Below are 22734 nucleotides of genomic sequence, written 5' to 3' on the forward strand. Positions count from 1 at the left end.
CTGCTAGAATCTTTACCAGGAAAAGAATATCCGAACACATTTCTCCAGTTTTGATGTCACTACACTGGTTACCTGTGTCATTCAGAATTGACTTTAAAATTCTGCTTATGGTTTATAAAGCTTTAAATAATCTCGCCCCGTCTTATATATCGGAATGTCTGACACCTTATATTCCAAATCGCAACCTCAGATCCTCAACTGAGTGTCTCCTTAGAATTCCAAGAGCAAAACTTAAAAGAAGTGGTGAGGCGGCCTTCTGCTGTTATGCACCTAAAATCTGGAATAGCCTGCCAGTAGGAATTCGCCAGGCTAATACAGTGGAGCACTTTAAAAAACTACTGAAAACACATTACTTTAACATGGCCTTCTCATAACTTCACTGTAATTTAATCCTGACACTCTGTATATCCAATTCATTATAATAACTATTCATTCAAAATTTGTACTAACCCCTACTCTCTCTTCTGTTTCCTTTTCCGGTGTCCTATTGGTGGTGGCTTGTGCCACCACCATCTACCCAAAGCACCATGATGTTCCAACAATGATGGATGGATTAAAAGCCAGAAGTCTGTATAACCATCAGCATCAAGTGACTCCGTGAGAACCCTAACTACAAAGAGGACTATTTCATTTATGTTAGGTAGAATGCCCAAAGGGGACTGGGCGGTCTCGTGGCCTGGAACCCCTACAGATTTTATTTTTTTCTCCAGCTTTCTGGAGTTTTTTTTTGTTTTTCTGTCCACCCTGGCCATCGGACCTTACTCCTTATTATGTTAACTAAGGTTGTCTTATTTTAATTTCTTTTTTGTCTTTTATTCTTCTTTTCTTCATTATGTAAAGCACTTTGAGCTACTTTTTGTATGAAAATGTGCTATATAAATAAATGTTGTTGTTGTTGTTGTATTCAGGATAAGAGTAATTTTGTAATACAGACAAAAATAACGCAGTTTGATGTAAACATCTACCCTCCAACAGTATGCTTCACCATACAGGGATTTAATACTATGGCTAATTTCTCAGCAAAGATGGCATGATGTTTCCTTATGAATTATATTATTTACTACACTGAACAATACCTTGCATTTAGATCATCTATGGATTCACCGTAAAGTAAGGAATGCCAACACATCGTGAGTGTCAAAGTGTACCTGCAGTGATGGGCTCGGTCAGGCTTGATACTGCAACATTTGGGACACTTGTACACGACCTGGCCCGGCTTCAGCTGTAAACTCTCAATGAACTCCTTTGTTGCATTTCCCTTTGGCACGGCACCCTGGACGTGAACAGCATGAAACAACAACACTTTTACACAGTTAATTAAATCTTGAAATAACCATAATAATAGCAATAGCAATAAACTTGTTTATTACTTTTGTTTTAAATCTAAACATTGTGTGGCATTTTCTCATCAAGCAGAAGAATCTACTGAAGGTTTTCTCCGTTTATCTAAAAATGTAACATCCATTCAAGTGGATTTCATCAGTGCAGCCTTTACTTACAACCTTTTAAATACCAGATGTTGAATGATGCTTATTAATAAGAAGGTCAGAGAGTATTTACAAATAGATGTAAATGAAATCTGCTGACAGCTGTAAGGATCATTCCACCACAGTGTGCTAAGAAGTGCCTCTGGGGGTCTTTTCTACCCACCGCTATTAGGCAATTGAATGGTTCCTTCCAATGTACTCACTAAGTTGATTGTGAATTATTTGCACAACATACATTTGTTATTTATTTATATTTATAGATTGAATAATTGTCTGCATTATCTGCCCATGTATCTGTAGTCTTGCTTTTTTTATGTTTCTGCTGCTGTATCCATCTGAATTTCCCCTTGCGATTAATAAAGTTTTATCTACTCCAAGTCCTGTGAAATATAGATGCTTGAGCCTAATAATAAATTAATCATTTCAGTATTGAAAAGGCAGGTTTATTTTAGAAGAAAAACACTTACCGGGTCAGTCAGCATGGCTCTGCCATGTGAAGCCAAAGCAAGGAAGGCCAATGTATTGAAGAGGAAGCCATTGATAAAGCTGTATACCAAACTTTTTGCAGGAACAAGCATGACAAAGAGCACCACAAACTCGGCATAAAAGACCAATAGCCAAGTGATGACGCCGCAGACTATACCGCAGCCATCCCGGATGAACCACATACCGTCCACGGCCCCTCGTGGTGGTGGAGGCGCACAGTGTTCAGGCTGCAGATAGCCTGCTTGCCTCTCAATATCCCTGCACCGGTGAGCCGGGCTGTGCATTCTAGGACACGTGGTCCATCATTACTCTGTAAAAGAAGCAAAAACAGAAACACAGTTAGGAGAACATATGGAGTCAATGGGACCAAATCAGGATGTAAACAATTTTAAACTGAATAAAACTAATCATAGCAAATTAAGCAATGCAAAAATGTAAGACAGAGTGAAAAATGCCTTTACTTAGATTAGGTTATACTTTATTTGATAAAAAAAAATAACCAAACACAGCCAACACCCCTGAAATCACACACAAAACCATCTGTCTCGGCTAACAGTGCTCTGCTGCTGTCAATACCAGGCTGGTAGGTGGCACTAAGAGGCGGTAGACCTGCTCAGATTATCCCACAAGTTCAGTTTGTAGTGTCCATGAATGGAACATGCCTAATAGACGCCAGACTCTTGTTCGAGGTCCCCAGAATTCAGAATGATTCATCACTAAGATACTGCTAACAGAATGAATTGTTTCTGTTGCCGAGTCTCCCAGAATGATGTAACTTCCTTTCCTGGGCAGTGATGTGGACGAATTCAGTCTGCAATTCAACGTCTTCATCGCACATTCAGTTTAATTGTCCTGTGCTACCATTTTCACCACACTGCACGTTCACAAAAGTACCCCCTCCTGTTTTACACACTTTGTCTGATGAAAATATCATCTGAGATAAGGGGTGTAAGCTGGTTCTCTGCAGTACCCAAAATATCACAGGATGTAAACTTGCCATGAGATATGTACGAAAGCAACAGAACATTTCTCATTATAAGAAGTCAGTCCAAGTCAGAATCCTTTCCATTTTACTTTTTATCTTCACTTCTTCCGTCTCTAAACAAGTCTGTAACTTTTATCCTTGCTTCAGATATTCACCCTTTTCATTTTCACACAAGCGGCTCTTCTGAAAAGGCGTAACGGGGCTCTTTAGGTGGCGGTGATCACAGTGCTACCACATGAATATGAGAATGTTTAACAGATCCCACTTTAATTTTATTTCATTAGAAAACCTTATCACTAATTCCATTGTCCAGGTGTGTAGTCAAAGGTTTAAAGTGTACCTATGTGATCTGCGAGTTTTATTCCAGCTTACACCATTTTACTTAAGATGGGTGACTGAGGCCATTAAAGCTGAGACAAGCTGACAGGGCGAAAGCAATACTGCCATGTGACCAAGTCGAAGAGGCACGTGGAGAGAACTCAGGCTGACTATTTAAAGAGAGGAGGTGTACCCCGTGGTCTGACGGTCAGATAATTCTCAACAATGAATATGTGCTATTTCCATTGAATGTATGCCAGCTAAAGAGTGTAGCCCATGTTTGGCAAGTGTATGTTCTTATTTTAGAAACAAAGACTAAGAAAAATATAAAGCTCTGGCAACTGCACTGACAGTAGACCTCACCTACGAAAAGGACGGAAGACATCACTCTTGTCTGTATCTAGGAGCCATGACTCCTGCATTCTCAAAGTGGCCATAGAGAAAAGTACCACAAGGACTCCACGACGGCCATGCTTTGCCAGGAGCTTTCCTTGAAAGATTGCACAGATTATTGTGTGTCCAGTCGATATTAAAAGTAGCTAAGTGAATCCTTCCATTAGTGTGATTTTTACTTTCTTCATCTTAGTATCACTAACGTACCACTGGGGATAGATATTAATATTTTTTGGTTTAGTAATCGCTGCAATCTCTAAGATATTCCCAGGGAGCATGTGCCCCCTTCTGGATACAAGGAGAGTGTGCGTTTCTCATGAAATGAAAATTATTGTTACACAAAATTGTAAAGAATGTATAGTGGCACACCTCCTTCAGTATTACAGACTTGGGGTGTACTTTTGTTTGTGTAATTACTAATTATCAGCTATAATTTCACAGTACCTTTTAACATGTGTTGTGTATTACGGCACGTATATTGTGTAAATATATGGAATTTGGCATTTAACACTTAGAAAAAAAAATAATCCTACATATCTAGTTTAAATATATTTTGAAAGTATGGCTGTGGAAATTTAATTATACAAGTCAAATATGATGGGAACTAGATTTTTGCTTTACACTTGTAGTCTAAAAGACACACAAGTTTAAAAGATACTATAAAAATAGGCCATAATTTCCTTATGCTAGTGACTGCAAATTGTCACCCAGTTGCTATATTGGCTGTACAAAATCAAATTTTAAAAAAGGATTCATCTGGGAGAAGGCTACAGTGAGCAAGGAGTGCATGCATGTCGGCCTGACCCACATTCATCTAACACTCCGTATTTTTAAGAAAGCGGCTTCCATGAAAACGCTCCGCTCATGGAGTTCTGCTAAATTCACAAGGCATGTTATGTTGTTAAGCCTCCAGCTACAGCTCGACGTTCACCAATACATTATTCATCAGGTTCAGGCAACAGATTACATTTAAAATTAAAAAGAAAAACACAGCCTGTCTATAACAAGTTCCACACTCACTTTAAAAATGTATCTTTAGCCAAACTCTTGGGCTTTTCATGAACGGTGTACTGAAAGAAAAAACAGAAGAATACTGGACAGATTTAAAGGTGTTATTTTTAATACACCTGCTAGCTAAATAGACAATTTCAAGAAATATTCCTTTAAAATCAATGCAGATAACACTACAATACTGACATTACATATTCTGATAAGCCAAAAAAAAAAAACACTTTCTCCATATTTTTGCCAATTTAAAATTCCACGATGCTTATATTTGTGCTACTTATTACAAACAATCCATATGACCAAATTTTAAGCTACGTCTATTTAATAAAGCATAATGTAAAAACAAAATGGCAGCCACAAATTCACAAAGATAGATATTATTAAAAAACACCAGCAAATAATTGATTTGAAGACAGTTTTCTGGATTGGGGGGAAAAAAAACAAACAAAAAAACTATTCTTCGCCTTCTGGAAGTATTAATTACATTTTAATTTGTAATCATTTAGCAAAAAAATGAAGGACACTGGAGTGGGGAGGTAACTCATTTAGGCTCTTATAAAAAAAAAATCAACTCCCTGAACCCATAAGTTTAGGATTTCTGGTGATGATGACAAGATTATGTGACAAACGCCAACATGTGTAATGTTAGGCTTTCAAATTGTAGGAACAAGTAGTAAAATGAAGGGGACCAACAAACACACTTTGTGCCCCCACTGTGTGACCAACACTCACCGACTAGATGATGGATGTGTTAGGGCGGCCTTCTTTTATTATTTCCTGCAATGTCTGAGGTCCTCAGAACTCTCCTATAACAAAACATAAAATCCACTAAGAGGATTTGCCCAACATGTTTCTCATTCAAAACACAAATTCCACGGCCTGACTGTGTATACAGAAGGACAGCATACAGTGTAGTTTTGACATTTATGGCTCTGAGGCTAAGGATCTGCGTTGGTATCCCGAAGGTTGCCCGTTCGAATCCCCGTCACTGCCATAAGAAATGCTACTCTGCTGGGCCCTTCAGCAAGGCCCTTAACCTTCAATTGCTCCAGGGGTGCTGTACAATGGCTGACCCTGCGCTCTGACCACAAGGGGTATGCGAAAAAACCAAGTAATTTCCTTCGGGATTAATAAAGTATAATAAAATTTTTAAAAAAATTTAAAAATCTGCTGTTAAATCTTCAGTTTTCCATTTATTTTCAAAGCAGCTTGGCTACCAAAATTACAATTTCAGGTGGCTCTGAAAAAGTATTCAAGTAAGCGACAAGGGGCATTATTGCCATAAGGCATTCTAGAAGTGTCAGATGGCTTTGGGGCAGGCTAACAATTCTTTTCCATAACGGCTGGCAGCTCAGGTTTACCTCTCCACTTATCATGGCTATCAGATCACTAACACATGGCTAGCGCTGTAATCACATTACTTTGTAGAGCTGGCCCGGCTACAAACTAATCTTTCTTACGGTTGAATGTCATCTACAACAGGTTACTGCTATCCAAAAAGTGACTTTAAAATTTACCCTGCCGTTTCAGTGCAAGTAGTTGTAGTACTAGGGTGTTGTACCGTGTTAGCCATTATGAATGCAGAGGAAAGCCAAGTAAAATGACACCTTTTATTGGCTAACTAAAAAGATTACAATATGCAAGCTTTCGAGGCAACTCGGGCCCCTTCTTCAGGCAAAGATGTAGTGCAAGTAGTTAAAAGCATCCATGATTAAGGAGCAAACTGTGATATTCTCTTCAAGAAGCCTTTCCACGCCATTGTCACAGTTCTTTACGTCTTACTAGAGTTACACATCCACAGTTGGCCAGAACTGTGAGTGCTGAGAACATTGAAAGAAGCAGTAAACAATCCTAGTCAGAAAACGGCTCTCTTAAAGACATTAAAGAAATTTGTTAGTCACCTTCATGAAGCTTTTAGTTTATTCACACACAAAAAAATTGAATTCTGTGTTAAAGCAAAGTTAAAAAGAAGTGATTAAATGGACACACACACACAGCCACACACACAGAGCAATTCTTGAGACCTGAACTGCTGTGAATTGAGCTTCACAACCTAATATTAATTACTTTACCAAGTCTCATACCAGAATCAAATTCTAAACTCAATAACTTCAGTGCAGAAACAATCAAATAACTAAATTAAGAAGATTACAATGGACCAAACATGGGCCTCTAATTAAACACATAAATGCAGAAAAACGCAATTGTGTCACATAAAACACTCGGCCTGCACAAAACCTGATTCTGCCTTTGGAAGTCAACACACGCAAAAGACGTCATTCAGATGGTAACTGCAGAGAGTAGGACTTTACAGGGTAGCAAACGTGTTACAAGCAGGGTGCTTTGTTGAGCAATAGTTAACAAACATCGTATCAACTCAACACAAATCCATTCAGAAATTAAATATGAAATGAAAATGGCACTGTCCTCTTCTATGGATACACTTAGCTACAGTGAAAATTCAAATGCATCTGACCCAAACAATGGCGGCCCTGAAGAGAAAGAAGAGCTCAACACATAAAGACAGCATTCAGAACACAAAAGCGCGTGTACAGTACGTTCTCTGAGTAAACATATGACTGAATTGTTTCTTGTCCTACTGGCTTACTGTGCTTTAACTACTCAGCCTCCACTTCTTGCAACTGAGCACTTTTTAAAACTGATTTAAGCACGATTGTACAAATTCTCGCTTACTGTGTACTTTTTACATATCCAGTTAATTCCTTATAAAAGGGTAAGGGCCCTTCTGCTTTGGTAGGGCCTTTTATGTTTATGTTTGCATCTCCTGTTTTTCCATTGTCTTTAAATTGACAAAAGAAATTCAGAGGACAAAATGAGAAAAAGCTTAGTTGTAAGGCCTTTTATTTACAGTTGGAATCTCCATGTGAGAGTCTGCAGTTCTGCTGTCGAAATACCTGCAGACTTCATGTTCATACGGCATACGTACCTGCAGATCATCAGTAAGCAAAAGAAAACACAAAGACTAGAGCCTGTGCTTTCAACCTCAGGCTCTGTAAATGAATGTTTTTCTTGAACCTTGCTGACTAACCATACTAGGACAAAAATGCAGAAATTAAACGCATTTACAAACATCAAAAATGGTCAAATTAACTTTCTTCTTCTTCTTCTTTCGGCTGCTCCCCATTAGGGGTTGCCACAGTGGATCATCTTCTTCCATATCTTTCTGTCCTCATCATCTTGTTCTGTCACACTCATCACCTGCATGTCCTCTCTCAGCACATCCATAAACCTTCCCTTAGGCCTTCCTTTTTTCCTTTTCCCTGGCAGATCTATCCTTAGCATCCTTCTCCCAATATACCCAGCATTTCTCCTCTGCACATGACCAAACCAACATAATCTCACCTCTCTAACTTTGTCTCCCAACTGTCCAACTTGAGCTGACCCTCTAATGTTCTCATTTCTAATCCTATCCATCCTCATCACACCCAACAAATCTTAGCATCTTTAACTCTGCCACCTCCAGCTCTGTCTCCTGTGCCACCGTCTCCAACCCATATAACATAGCTGGTCTCACTACCGTCATGTAGACCTTCCCTTTCACTCTTGCTGATACCCGGCTGTCACAAATCACTCCTAACACTCTTCTCCACCCATTCCACCCTGCCTGCACTCTCTTCTTCAACTCTCTCCCATAATCCCCATTACTCTGTACTGTTGATCCCATGTATTTAAACTCATCCACCTTCGCCAACTCTACTCCTCTCATCCTTACCATTCCACTGACCTCCCTCTCATTTACACACATGTAACAGTTGCATGATATATTAGAAGCAAATATGAAGCAGAATATCAAGTCACCACATGATATAATGACAATGCCACATGCTTTAAAAAAGGTGTAATTCAGGTTCAAAATCCCAACATTTAAAAAGCTCCAAAAATTGTTTTTTTGTTTTCCCCCAGAAAGTTTTCTTTTGCCCCCAAATGCAGTGAATGTCACCTGCAGTTCATGCCACATGAACCACAGTGTGTGTGAGCGTGATTTTGAAAGGATACATGCGAATGGCACACTCTGTAGGTCAACTCAATTCAATCTGTTGTTGCAGAATAGACTTTACTGTACAGAGGCTCAGAGCGCTGCAAGATGTTCTCAGGTAAACAAATTACATAATGTGCACAAACACAAACACACATTACTTTAAATGCACAGCAAAACAAAGCAATTTCAAAGAGATGTATGTAAAACAATCCTAACAATTCAAGTATGTCAGTATTACTGTTGAGGTATGGCCAGCTGACATCGGAAGAGCAGGCGTCAAAATCCCTGGAGGAAATGAACCTCTGGGGGTCCGCAGTCAGTTAAAATGCAAAGCTCTAAACAAAGTCAGACTCAGTTCTAAAGACTTAGGCCAATTGGCCCCCACACCCAAGGCATCCTGGGGAATGTAAAATTGAAGTTTGTGTTAAGCAGTCACTTTCAGAAACAAGTCACTGTCCAACTAAACCCACCTGACTTAACACAACTGCATGTTTCAGGTAAACACTTTGAGGATGAAATCTTTATACACATAAAGCACGATGACAACGGACCTGCATGATAAATGTGCTCTGAAATTTGAATCCCAGCTTTATTCTTCTTTACGAGACACACAGCATATCTTCGTATTGCAATCTCAGCAAGTGTCATGTGAAGCTGTGGCCTGTCAACTGTAGGATGTACTTTTTAAAATGAATCCCATCAAGCGTGACTGCACAGGTGTAGTTCAAAACTATCTCTGGGGGGGAAATGGTGTGTCATCTCAAGGCCTCCAGCACTTGTAAGTAATATATATTTATTATACACACACATATACACACATATACATTATATATATATATATATATATATATATATATATATATATATATATATACACACACATACATATACATATATACATACATACATATATACATACATACATATACATATACACATATACATATACACATATACACACACACACATATAAGTTTATACATGCAGGCCACTTTCCAGTAAAGACGAGTGTGCAGGTAGAAAAGAACTGAAAATCTCATACCGACCTTTAAGGATTTTGACACTCTTGATATCCTTCTGTTGTGAAACATTCTGACCTGTCATTGTCTACACATGTCTTAAACAACTATTATCATACACTGATAATATAGATAATACAGAATTTATTTATATTACATATCTATTGACTATATTTATGTATCAAGATTGCAAATACCATACATTGCATCAATGTTCATATTGCATACTACACGTCAATATTGCTGCTACTTCTTTGTCTTGTCTTTGCACAATGTCTTGTCTTGTGTTTTAATTTTAAATTTAAATTCTATTTTTATTTTTAATTTATTATTTGCACTTCATGTTGTTACACTGTGGACCCTGAGCTTTGCAATTTCGTCTATCTGTATACTTGTATATGGTTGAGATGACAATCACGTACGCTTTGACTTTGACTTGACTGAGTATCTCAGTTACAACTAACTCCCTTTTTAAATAATGTTAAGAGCCCGACATAAGGATTAAGCTCTGAGATGTGCTTTGTGTATCATGTTAGGACACCTGAATACCAATTTATCTGAAATGTCACTCCTAAATATTAAATTTGTTCACTGCTCTGGTATAAAACCTAATTCTTAGATCTACATGTACAGGGTCAATGGTGGTATAATCCAACACTGAGTGGGGTCATGTCATTACTTCTCCTTGCAGGGCTCTGCCCATTTTCTTATTCATACTTACAGGATGTATATGCATGACCACATCTGTGCAAAATTCAACCCTTGTACTGTTGTGGAACCCCAAATTATATCAGATTTCTGAAATATATCTGGCAAGGTATTGGAAACCAACGAAGATAATATAAAATTCTGATCACAAAAGGAAGCGTAATTATGAGAATAAGCAAATCTACACGCAGATAGGCCATCCACAAACTCATGGACAAAAACATCTGGTATTTGGGAGATGGCTGATATTATCGTATCATTCTCAGACCTGCTCAGCGTAATTAAGGTGGTGGCAGAACCTATCCTGGAGGGATCCATACTTCATTCTTATTAAGTGCATGATAATGAAAAGTCAGGCTTGAGTCAGTTACAGACTTACAATTAAAAAGAGTGACACTGAAGCGACCCACGCAGGAACACAAAAAGAGCGTCGACCAAAGAGCACAGCGGCAAATGAAGGCAGGAAAAATGTCAGCAGCAACACACAAGAGCAAATAATGGGCAGCGCTTTTCATCTCAGATTGTTACTGTGGAGAAAAATGCTGGAATTGAATTTAACGCACACTTAACAAACATGACGAATGCTTTACGTATTAAAATGTTTTTAACTTTACATTTTGTGCCCTGTGATGACATTCCTGATGCCTCTGAAAAGCCTGTGAATACAGTGAAGCGTAAAGCATATTACACGACACAACGAAATGAGAAATATGAGTATCTACTGGTGTATTAACGTCTTCATGTTTGTCATCCGTGTGTACAGATAATAAATACGTCAAACCTTTAATACTGCAAAAGTACATGCAAAAGGAAACATGCTTGATGTCAGCATATTGACATATCTTAAAGGGAACGTCTTTGAGTATGGGCTCGTATCTGAAGTGTGTGCAATACGTGAGCAGACCCCTTTAAAGCTACTGTCTAGAGTGCTGTGTGATTTGAAGCAGGGGGAGTGAAAATACCTGCTGCTATCAAACTCATTTGAGTAGCACAGCGTTAACAAGAATTTTGAAGAATACAGCGGTGCGTCGTTTCATTTACAAATACAGTCATGGGCCGATGTAAGGCTCCACTTGGGACAGCCTATTTGCCTGTACGCTGGTCACAAAGCTTGAGACTCTGTGGGCCTGGTGTGGGTCAATGGCACACGTACTTTAACTGCTAGCACAAACTGATATCCGAGTCTTGGTGGCCTCTTTTGAGGGTGCCGCACAGCACTTTGGAACTGCTGCTCACTCCCTCATCCGCACAGCAGTTTGGAAACTGTGCTTGTCATTCATGTGTCGATACTACATGGGGACCACTCGATGTTCAAATGTTGGTGCATCATGGGGAGAACCTAACGTTCACTTGTTGGTGCTTCACGATAATCAACTGATACATCACAGGGGAAAACATGTTTAAAACTTCCAGTCTTCTTGTTTTCAGACATGCATTAATGAAGCAAACTCTTTCCCTCTGCAGAAGTGCATGTCATTATTATTAGCAAAAACAGGAAGTTGAAGATTTTTGGATTTGATAGCTTAAGGGAGGCTCCTAGGTTGTATGATTAAATATTTTTCTGCATCATACTGACACATTATTGTATTAAGCTGTGGCAGAAGGGAATTTTAAATAAGGCAGACTAGGAATTTGTTAAACATCCAATCATGCTCTACTAAATTCATAGATTATGTCCAAAAAACAGAGGAAATTGAAGCAATGGCACAGGTGACAAAGTCATCAACACCACAGTCTTTGCTAGAACTTCATGGCAGCGCTCAATCATTTCACAGATGTGCCTCTCCTCTCCTCTGTGACAAAAGCAACATTCGTCACCACTCACCATCTGGATATCTAAGCAACTACGCTTTATTTTCAAGCTTAAGCATTGTACAGTCCTACTGCAGCAGTGTAACACGGACCAAAGGGGAAGAAGGAAACGTCTCCAGTGAGCTCCCTTTTCAGCAATGCCAATGATAAAATCAGGGACAGGATTAAAACAAAAGTGACTGGCATGGAGTACTAATCAAGTATGAGTGCTTGGAGACATAAGCAGTTAAAAGCTTAAGGACCAACAGATAAACCGAGACCACTGTATTGATACCCAAGGGGAATTTCATTTTCTCCTACAGCAACATATGGCAGAGAGTCAAAGTGCAAAACTGGAAATAAAAATTTTTAAAAAAAGTTAAAGTTTGTGCTTCTTTTCTTTCATATCATACAACACATAATGAGCTCAGACAGACACCCTGAACAAATACTCCATATTTAAATCCTATTTTTTTGTCTTTGATATTCCCTGCTAAATAGGTGGCACCAAAGAAACATAACATTGTGTTACACGATTCAATGGCTCTCTACAAATCATCAGGCTGCCAATGGCATGGAGCGTCCTTTTCACATCAGGAAGCTGCACAGATTTGTTACTCAAATACTACAATAATTATGAAGGGCCAAGGGCAGGTCTGGATCTCAGTTCTTACACCCAAAATATAAATACGTTTTGGGTATTAAGGGAATTATTGAGCATTTTTGTGAGACAAATAGATAGATAGATAGATAGATACTTTATCTATCTATCTATCTATCTATTTGGACAAATGTCACCTAACCACAAACACAGCCAAAACAGTCACATCTGTGGCATATTGAATAAAAAAGTCATGCAGCTTCAGAAACTGCTCATGACATTAGAGGAGCCACAACACACTGAATACAGTAGAGCACATTCAGATACGTAGGAGAGTGAAGCATGTCCTCTTGAGCAGTCAGACTGACAGGGAAAAAGAAAATATCCCTCATGTCACAAACATGTCACTCTCAGATGATATTTCTCTGTATCTCAAAAACTTGAGCTAAAAAAAAAAAAAAAATCTAATTTTCACAGTCATGCTCAGGAGCTACTTTGGTCCAGGAAATATTTTTTCCGTTGTCCAGTGTAGTAGTAGTAGTAGTAGTAATAATAATGTAAAAAATATTATCTTGATGACAATATGTCAATTATTAATGTCAAGTGTGAAGATAGGCACAATGGGAAACGGCGGAAAATATGATGGCAGTGGAGCTTCAGTAGCACCTCCTGGCACACGGTGGGAGAACGGCTAATGGTGCTCAACAACTGCGTTCCATGAAGATGATCAGATTGGTCAAGATGATGATTTAGAACAGGGGTTCCCAAACTTTTAAGCTAAGGACCACCAAAATGTTGTAGCATCTGGTCAGGGTCCCCTGCTCATATAAAGTCGATGCTGGATGATCTTAGTTGCTGCTACATTAGAAGCAGTTACACAGCATGATGCTGGATAATAGTAAATCTGTTCATCAAGAAATGTCTCTCTTTTTAACTTATTACCTGTGAAATTTTTACCTGTCCCCTTATGGTTTTATCTTCCCACAAAACAAAATCATTTTCAAAAGCTTTCCAAAAATTTAGGGTTAGATTACCCTCACCAGTCACTTTATTAGGTGCACATTGCTAGTACCTCGTTGGACTCCCTTCCGCCTTCACAACTGTCATTAATTCTTGGTGGCATTGATTCAACAAGGTGCTGGAAAACATTCCTCAGGGATTTTGGTCCATTGTGACATGACAGCATCACACAGTTCCTGCAGATTTGTTGGCTGCACATCCATGATGCAAATCTCCTGTCCCACCACATCCCAAGGGTGCTCTGTTGGATTGAGATGTGATTACTGTGGAGGCCATTTGAGGACAGAGAATTCATCGACATGTTCAAGAAACCAGTCTGAGATGATTTGGGCTTTGTGACATGGCACGTTTTCCTGCTGAAAGGAGCCATCAGAAGATGGGTACACTGCACTCATAAAGGGGTGGACGTGGTCAGCAACAATACTGAGGTAGGCTGTGGAGTTTAAACGATGTTCAGTTGGTACTAAGGGGTCCAAAATGTGCCATGAAAATATCCTCCACACCATTAAACCAGCAGCCTGAACTGCTAATATTAGTCAGATGGATCCATGCTTTCAGGTTATTAATGACAAATTCTGACCCTACCATACGAATGTCACAGCAGAAATCGAGACTCATCAGACCAGGCAATGTTTTTCCAGTCTTTTATTATCCAACTAGGGGGCTCCGCCCCCTGCTCGCTTCGCTCGCCAACCCCTGGCGTTGGGACATGACAAAGAGTCAGATGTATGAATTAGATATAGAATAGTGTGCAGCTTTGGATGATGCCCATAGAAATAACAAATAGAGTGTTTGTCATATATTAATGTTTTATTGGAATATTTCTTTGTATACAACATTAGCAGTAAAGATGGTGTCTTGTCCTTGAATGAGTCTTCCTTGGCATGGATTATTTATAATTTTAACTTTAACGTCAGATGAACGGCGAACACGTGAGAAGGCAACATAAAGTTGTCCATGTCCAAAAACGGGTTCAGAGAGGTAGATGCCAACCTTGTCCATGGTTTGTCCTTGTGATTTGTTGATGGTCATGGCAAATGCAGGTTTAATGGGGAACTGTCGGCGTTTCAATGTAAAAGGTAATTCTAGGTCAGAACTCGTAAGGTCAATTCTAGGAATGAGAACAGTATTGTTAGCATGTGATCCTGTAAGAACTGTCGCTTGAATAACATTGCGTGTCATGGTGTTGACGACTAACCGTCTGCCATTGCATAAACCCTGTTTTGTGTTAAGGTTTCTTAATAGCATGATTATTGTTCCGTTTTTAAGGGCAAGGTCGTGTTGTGGTAATCCGGCAGGGTTAATAGTGTTCAAATATTCTAAGGGGAAATTTATATGTTCATTGTCGTCATCAGAGTCAACTTTGTCTGAGCTTAGAAAGATCTGTGTCTCTCCAGGAAGTAATGAAATGACTTGGTTATTAATGTGATTAACATTAATATTTTTTGGACATAATATAGTGCGTTGTGTTAACAGGGGTATTTGGTCTAATGTGATTGCTGTTCCAAATATCTCTTTTACTAAGTCGTCTGAGATAAAGGATTGTGGAATGGAAATAATATCTGGGTGAAGTCCATCTGTATTTGTGAGTGTACCATTTCCCAGTTGTATTAGCCAACTGTTATATTCTGGATCTGGACATCGCATGTTTTGTACCAACTGTATTGTTTTAAAGCAATGCCAATTGTCTGCGTATTTTAAGGTGGACTGAACAATAGCTGAGCGCATGGCATGTGGAACAATAGCTAAGCATTGTCTAAAATCTCCTCCTAATAAAAGAACTTTTCCTCCAAAGGGAATATTATTATTCATCAACGTTTGTAGAAGTTTATCAATGGTGTTGAGTAAGTGACTGGATGCCATTGTACATTCATCAATAATTATCAGTTTTGCAAGACGGATGTCTCGGGCATTGCTACTGTGAATGTTCATAGTGGATACTGATGTCTCTGTGATTGGGACCGGTATTTTGAATATTGAGTGACATGTACGACCATTTATTAACAGATTTGCTGCCACTCCGGAGGATCGCAGTCACTGTTAATATGTTTCCTTTTCTGCAGTTGAACGGTTAATAGTGCTTTATTGTAAGGAGATCCACCTATGCTGACACCTATGCTGTCTAGTGTGAAGGTGTTGACGTTCACTTTAGAATATGTGGCTTTGGGTGTCACTTCTTATGGATGTGTGTGTGTGTGTGGGGTGGGGGGTGGTGAGGATTGTTGTTGCGCGAGCGTCTTCTTTCTTTTTGTGTTCCTGTGTCTTGTTTGAATCCCCCTCTTTGTGTGTGTCCCGTCCGTTGCTTGTAGGGTCTGTGGGGTGGGCTTCGCTCGCCAACCCCTGGTGTTGGGAATGACAAAGAGCGTGATGTATGAATGAGATATAGAATAGTGTGACAGTGTAGATGATGCAAATAGAAAGCAAACAATAAAGTGTGTGGCACAGTGTAAAGGTTTATTTGAAAATTTCTTTGTACACGCCGTTTAAGTGTAAAAGGTAATTCCAGCTCAGAACTTGTAAGGTCATTTAAGATGGTTATTGTTGTGATCAGAGTCAAGTTTGTCAGAGCTTAGAAAGAGTTGTGTCTCTCCAGGAAGTAATGCAATGACTTGGGTATTTATGTTTTCCACATTAATATTTTTTGGACATAATATAGTGCGTTGTGTTAAAAGGGGCATTTGGTCTAATGAGATTGCTGTTCCAAATGTCTCTGTAACTAAGTCGTCGCAGATAAAGGCTTGAGGAATTGTAATAATATGTGCCTGAAGTCCATCTGTATTGGTGAGTGTACCATCTCCCAGTTGTAATAAGTAATTGTTATGATCTGTTTCTGGACATCGTATCTTTTTTACTAACTGTATCTTTTGAAAGCAATGCCAATTGTCTGCGTATTTTAAGGTGCACTGAACAATAGCTGAGTGCATGGCATCTGGAAGAATAGCTAATCACTGTCTAAAATCTCCTCCTCATAAAAGTACCTTTCCTCCAAATCGAATATTATTATTCATAAACGTTTGTAGAAGTTTATGAATGGTGTTGAGTAAGTGACTTCATGTCATTGAACATTCATCAATAAACAACATTTTTTCAAGACGGATGTCACGTGCAGTGCCACCGTTAATGTTCATAGTGGATACCGATTTGTAGGATCTAATGCAGTTGATAAAGATTTAACTTTCAGGTACATCGTCAGTTATAAGCTTCTGTAGATATTCAGTATATGAATGTAAAGAAGGCAGTCTAATTTGACCCTTTTGACAAGAACGTGTAAATGTATAACTTGTATTGCCAGTTGTTTCTTCAGGGAAGTGAACTGAATGACAATGATTGCAAATGACATTCATTAATCCGAATGAATTTTTCCGGGGTATGTTTTGCTTGTGCCGTTTGAGAGGCGCGTTGTTGCATGTGTAGTATTTGGGACGTGTTGTTTTGGAGCTGTAATCGATTTGCCTGTGCTGTGTGAGACGCCCGTTGTAGCCTTCGCTGCCATTAACGTATGTCTGAGACGGGAGGTGTTTCGTTTTGAATCCGTGCCTGTTGCGATGCAGCACTTTGATTGATAGTTTGCGTCATGTGGATCTAGGATGTAGATTTGTGCATATTTGCGTTGTTGATTTGTTTCAGGGTGCACTGTTCCAATGCGATGCAGTATTTGTGCACATATGCGAAAGCAGTATGGGCCATTGCCTTTTGGTGGCCTGATATTTACTCCGGTATATGCAAAAGCAAATGAACTATTGTAGGATCTAATGCAGTTCATAAAGTTTTTACTTTTAGGTACATCGTTAGTTAGAAGCTTTAGTTGAGCTTTGCGTTTTTGGAGTCGAGACATTTTTTCTTATGGATGTGTGGGGGGGGATCGTTGTTGCGCGAGCGTTTTGTTTCTTTTTGTGTTCCTGTGTCTTGTTTGAATCCCCCTCTTTGTGTGTGTCCCGTCCCTTGCTTGTAGGGTCTGTGGGGTGGTTTTGTGTTCTTTTTTTTGGTCTTCCATGGGCTTGTTGAATCCCCCTCTTGGTGTGTGTCCTGTCCCGTGCCTGTAGGGTGGCGGGGGTATGGTCGTGCCTTGCTATTGTGCGCTCGTCTGTTCTTTTTTTTTGGTGTGTTTAGTTTCGTGTGCAATGTGTTTCGTGCTTTCCCCTCGTTTGAGTACTCTGTAATGTTTTTTTTCCTTATTTTGGTGCTTGTTGAGCCTCATTTTTGTGACTCCTTTCTGTATGTGCTCACTCCTGTTTTCTGTGCTCTTGTCGGACTCTTTTTGCGCCTGCATCTCTCGCGGACCCTCATCCGCCTCTCTCGCCCTCTTTTGTCCGCCTTTCTCGGGTCCTCAGCCGACTCTCGCGGACTGTTTGTTGCGCCGGCGCAGTACGTCTTTTTGCAGCTACGGCCGGATGTGCCTGCGTCCATCATCCGGTTTAGCATTCTCGGTTAGTAATATGGATGTTTTTTTAGCCTCTGTGAATTGTAGCCCAAGTTGTCTGTTCTTAGTTGACAGGAGTGGCACCCGGTGTCGCCTGCTGCTGCTGTAGCCATCTGCTTGAAGGTTCAACCTGTTGTGCATTCAGAGGTACTCTTCTGCACGCCTCAAACCAGTCTGGCCATTCTCCTCTGACCTCAGCCTTCAACAAGACATTTTCGCCCACAGAAGTCCTGTTCACTGGATATTTTTTCTTTTTCAGACCACTCTCTGTAAACCCTTGAGATGGTCATGAGTGAAATTCCCAGAATTCCCCGCCTAGCGCCAACACCCATGCCATGTTCAAAGTCACTCAAATCACCTTTCGGTCATCTTGACAATGCCTACATGCACTAAGTTGCTGCCATGCGATTGGCTGATAAGATATTTGCGCTGACAAGCTGGTGGACATGTGTACCTAATAACGTGGCCAGTGAGTATAACTATTGACTTGATTCAGAATCTGTCTATACAGGTGTATGTATGTATATATGTATACACACACACACACACACTCACTCAAAACTTTTGAATACCCCAGAATTGTTCCTGTTTTGGATAGAAATTGATTCTTTGATATCAATATGCCACTAAAATGATTTAAAAATATAGCAGAGACATTACTAAAGTTGCTAATGGCTATTACTACTTGAAATTAATTATTCATCGTTTATTATTTAAATATTTGATATATGTATGTGTGTGGATGTACAGTATATACTGTACACGCGCACACACACACATTATATCAATGATGCAAAGCATTCTGGATTTTTACATTACACAGAATCCAAATTGAATCATGCATCAATTGAAACAACATAATGCTGTTTTTCCTCATGAGATGGCTCTAAAAAACCACTGCAAAGCAAAAACAGAGGTGGCTTTTTTCCAAGCTCAGCAAATTGCCCGGCAGCATTCATTTCACACAGCTGCAATGAAATAGCAAATTCAGTGATGAAATGCCAAGGCAAGTGTGCAGAACCATCTTCTGAGTTGTACATCTTTATTTATTTATGCACACACAGAATGACAAACAGCAGCCTTATGAGCCTCTAAAGTAGGCCAGCCATAAGGCAGAGGGTGAAACCTTTAGAAAGAGTCAAGAAAAAATAACAATTTTATCAGGACACCTTTTTCAAACGTTTTAATCCTGGGACTTACCATCTACAATACATGCCCAGCTATATTAAAATCTTAAAAGGTTTAGACGCCCTGATGCCAATCCCTCTTTTATACTAGAAATCTTCTTTACACGGCTCCTAGTGAATTATCAGCCGGCTTGCTGCCAGCCACTCTGTGACACTCACTAAAGTGCTACAACTTTGAAGAAAGTGTCTGTCACTACTACTGTCGCACCACAACAGTCTCCTTTGTAACCGGCTTCATTTATCTGCTGGAGGTCCACCTTTTATTCAAGGCAATTCAACACAAGCATCAACTCGGGGTACTCTGAATGTGGTGAATGAAACAGCTGTAACTCGACCAAAAGCAGAGAATGCAAGTTCAACCAGTGGCTCTGAGGCTACTTTGAATGAGGACTTGAGTCACTGAATAGACCAACACCTCCAGCTGCTGTCAAATAAGAATAAACTAGGGATGCACCGATACCACTTTTTTGGAAAACGAGTACGAGTACTTGCATTTCAGTACTCGTCGATACCGAGTACTCGTCGATACCGAGTACTTAATAAAAACATGATTTAAATTTACAGGTAACAGCTTTAGTCATATAACTTAACAAAAAAAAACAAGAAACTCTCGTCTATCCACTGGGAGGTTAGGCTAATTAGCGACACGGGGCTAACACTGCTTGTCCAAATATCCGTGGTGAAACTAAACGCAGAGGAGGCTTGCAGTAGGCTGTGGATATGTTTTTTCATGGAGTCGTGTAGTTTAGGCAGCTCCGTGTCAGTCATGTAGCGGCGGCTTGGGATATCATATCTGGGCTCCAGAACATGGAGGAGATGCAGGAATCCCACATTTTCTACCTCCGAGAGTGGCTGGTCACTCAATGCAATGTACTCGATAATTGCCTGTGTTATTTTCACAGCACGTGGATTGTCTCTGGACATTTTCTCTCGTCTTGCAAGAGTTTGCTGCAGCGTGGGTTGTGTTGGTTTAGAAGCGTGGGTAAACTCTTTATACTCATTGTCGTGTTGGGATTTGAGGTGCTTGATTAAATTACTTGTGTTAAATGCGCTACCTTTTGAGCCTCCTCTGGACAATTTCGCTGAGCACAATTTGCAGTCCACCTTTGTTTTGTCGTCTTCATTCACTTTGAAATAGTTCCACATGGCTGACATGTCTCGCCTCACCTTCTCCCCGCTCTGAGCTGCAGCCGGGGCCTGGGGGCGGGCACTCGGCGCCTGTGATTAACCCCTTACACGCCGCTCAAACATAGACATTTCTCAGACCGTCGTATCGGTCCCCGGTATCGGGGGACTTTTAACGAGTACGAGTACTTTAGAAAATGTGGTATCGAGGCCGATACCAGATACCCGTTTCGGTATCGGTGCATCCCTAGAATAAACTATTACCTATTCAACTCTTTGGAAAGGCTATCATCAAAAATATTAACACAACAAGACAAATTCATACTAGAAGAGCTGATATGAGCTATACACTTGCAAAAATAATCACTTTCAAGTCACACTGTAAATTGGACTTTTACCATCTCCTCAACCCTTAATTACAGTACCCTGATTTGGACAAATAAAGGATAAACACATTTCCTGAACCAATGTAGCGGCCCTAATAAGTGTCCTGTTTGACTATTTATGCCATTTACATTGACTTATTTGGCTGACGCCTTTATCCGAGGTTAGTTACAACATTTATGATACAGATGGTTCCACTTCATTTGTGTTTCCAGTTGGAGCCCAGGCGGGTGAAGTGATTTGCTCAGGGTCACACAGTGTCAGTGGTGGGATTTCAACTCACAAGCTCAGGATTTGAAGTCCAAAGCCTTAACCACTACACCACACTGTTTGCCACTGCTTTAAAAATTTCTTAGGCCATCTACAGCATGCACCTCCCCATGCACTCATTTGTTTTCTTATATAAATTAATAAAATTTAACAGCTATTGATTAAAAGGTACAGTGACAAATAACGACTGATACAGAATTCAAACTGAGATCTAATGGGTTAAAAAAATGATTCTTTAATCACTGCAAAAGAAAGACGCTCATGGAAATGGGAGGAGCAACACGGATGTCAATGATGGCATCAACAAACCACCATACTGTGGAGCAGGAACTGTTTACTTCAAGATCAGAAGGTATGAAGAATTAGGTGGATTGTGGGCTTTCCTTACTCCAGCTATGTGACAGGATGACAATAATGTGACGATGGTCCAAACAGTCACACTGAGCTCTTGCTCCATCAATTAGGAAGTGATTCATTCACTTCAGCTTCTGAGAAATGAGGCACATGTGCACAATCTGATATCAGCACAAAATCCAGGCGCTCACTGTAAAAGAAAAGGGCCAGTCACGGAATAAGATGTTGCTACACAGTTGATTTTCCACTTAAGCTAATCATAAATTACACAATGATGTGTTGTCTTCAGGAGTGGTTTATTTTCTTTTTTTGTTATATCTATTTCCTGAACTCCTGTAAGAGCTGAATTTCCCCTTGGGACAAATAAAGTACTATTTACGTATCCAAACTAACATCTGACAAAAAGAGGTGAATGATTGAAACAAAGACTGCTCCAGCGCTCTTCATAATGAACACTGTGAATGGTTTCTTAGCACAAATGCAGATTTAGAAAATGAGGACCAATTATGTCATTTTACTATACCAGAAAAAAGAACACCAAATAATAACAGCACACATCACTCAGTTCTCAAGACAGTAAACACACATCCTAACAAACGCATGCAAACAAACAATGGTAATCAGAAAAATTAAGGTTACAAAACAGTAACAATTCCTTTGTGCAGACAAGGATGCTACTGTAAAAGACAAACAGGAGACCACTGACTGCTGTGAGGGACGGATGGCTAAATATTCCAGTCCACACCTCCAGGCCGCCAGATGCCCTCCCAGCAGCAGGGATGGTCCCCAAATTCCAGCAGGGCATGATGGACATTGGAGTTTTTATAAACAACCCTGCTGGATACCATGGGGACCACCAGGAGCCGCTGTAGGGAGGCTCACAGAGTGCTACGTACCCTATAACCCGGAAGTGCGTCATGATCACATGATCGGAAGGAATGACGTGCTTCCGGGTTGAAGAAAAGGACTTTTAATCTGACCCGGAAGTGATGAGGACTTATGGATTGTTGGGATGGAACTACTTCCGTGTCAGGGACTGTAAGACGAGTGAGCTGAGCTGGGTGGAAGGGTGGCAACGTGTCTGGGAGAGGAGGATTGGTTTATTGTATTGGTTATTGATTTGTATGAGTAGTGTGGAGTGGAGGGTGCCTTGTGCACATTATAATTATAAAATAAAT

General features: G+C 39.9%; 1 protein-coding gene across 5 annotated transcripts in view; it reads right to left on the minus strand.

Annotated features, from left to right (window-relative positions):
- Positions 1 to 22734, minus strand: part of zdhhc3a (zinc finger DHHC-type palmitoyltransferase 3a) — a 65743-nt gene that overhangs the window by 29702 nt on the left and 13307 nt on the right. For 3 of the 5 annotated variants that reach the window (XM_051935674.1, XM_051935673.1, XM_028817860.2), the window contains exons 2-4: positions 4690 to 4739; positions 1955 to 2283; positions 1149 to 1273 (exon numbers count right to left, since the gene is read on the minus strand). In XM_051935674.1, coding sequence (XP_051791634.1) covers positions 1149 to 1273; positions 1955 to 2257 — 428 coding nt within the window. In that variant the 5' untranslated portion in view covers positions 2258 to 2283; positions 4690 to 4739. The remainder of the gene's footprint in view (positions 1 to 1148; positions 1274 to 1954; positions 2284 to 4689; positions 4740 to 22734) is intronic. The other 2 variants (XM_028817858.2, XM_051935676.1) reach the window with 1 other exon arrangement.

The sequence above is a fragment of the Erpetoichthys calabaricus genome, chromosome 13 (assembly GCF_900747795.2).
Source record: "Erpetoichthys calabaricus chromosome 13, fErpCal1.3, whole genome shotgun sequence".
In the NCBI taxonomy this organism is placed as follows: domain Eukaryota; kingdom Metazoa; phylum Chordata; class Cladistia; order Polypteriformes; family Polypteridae; genus Erpetoichthys; species Erpetoichthys calabaricus.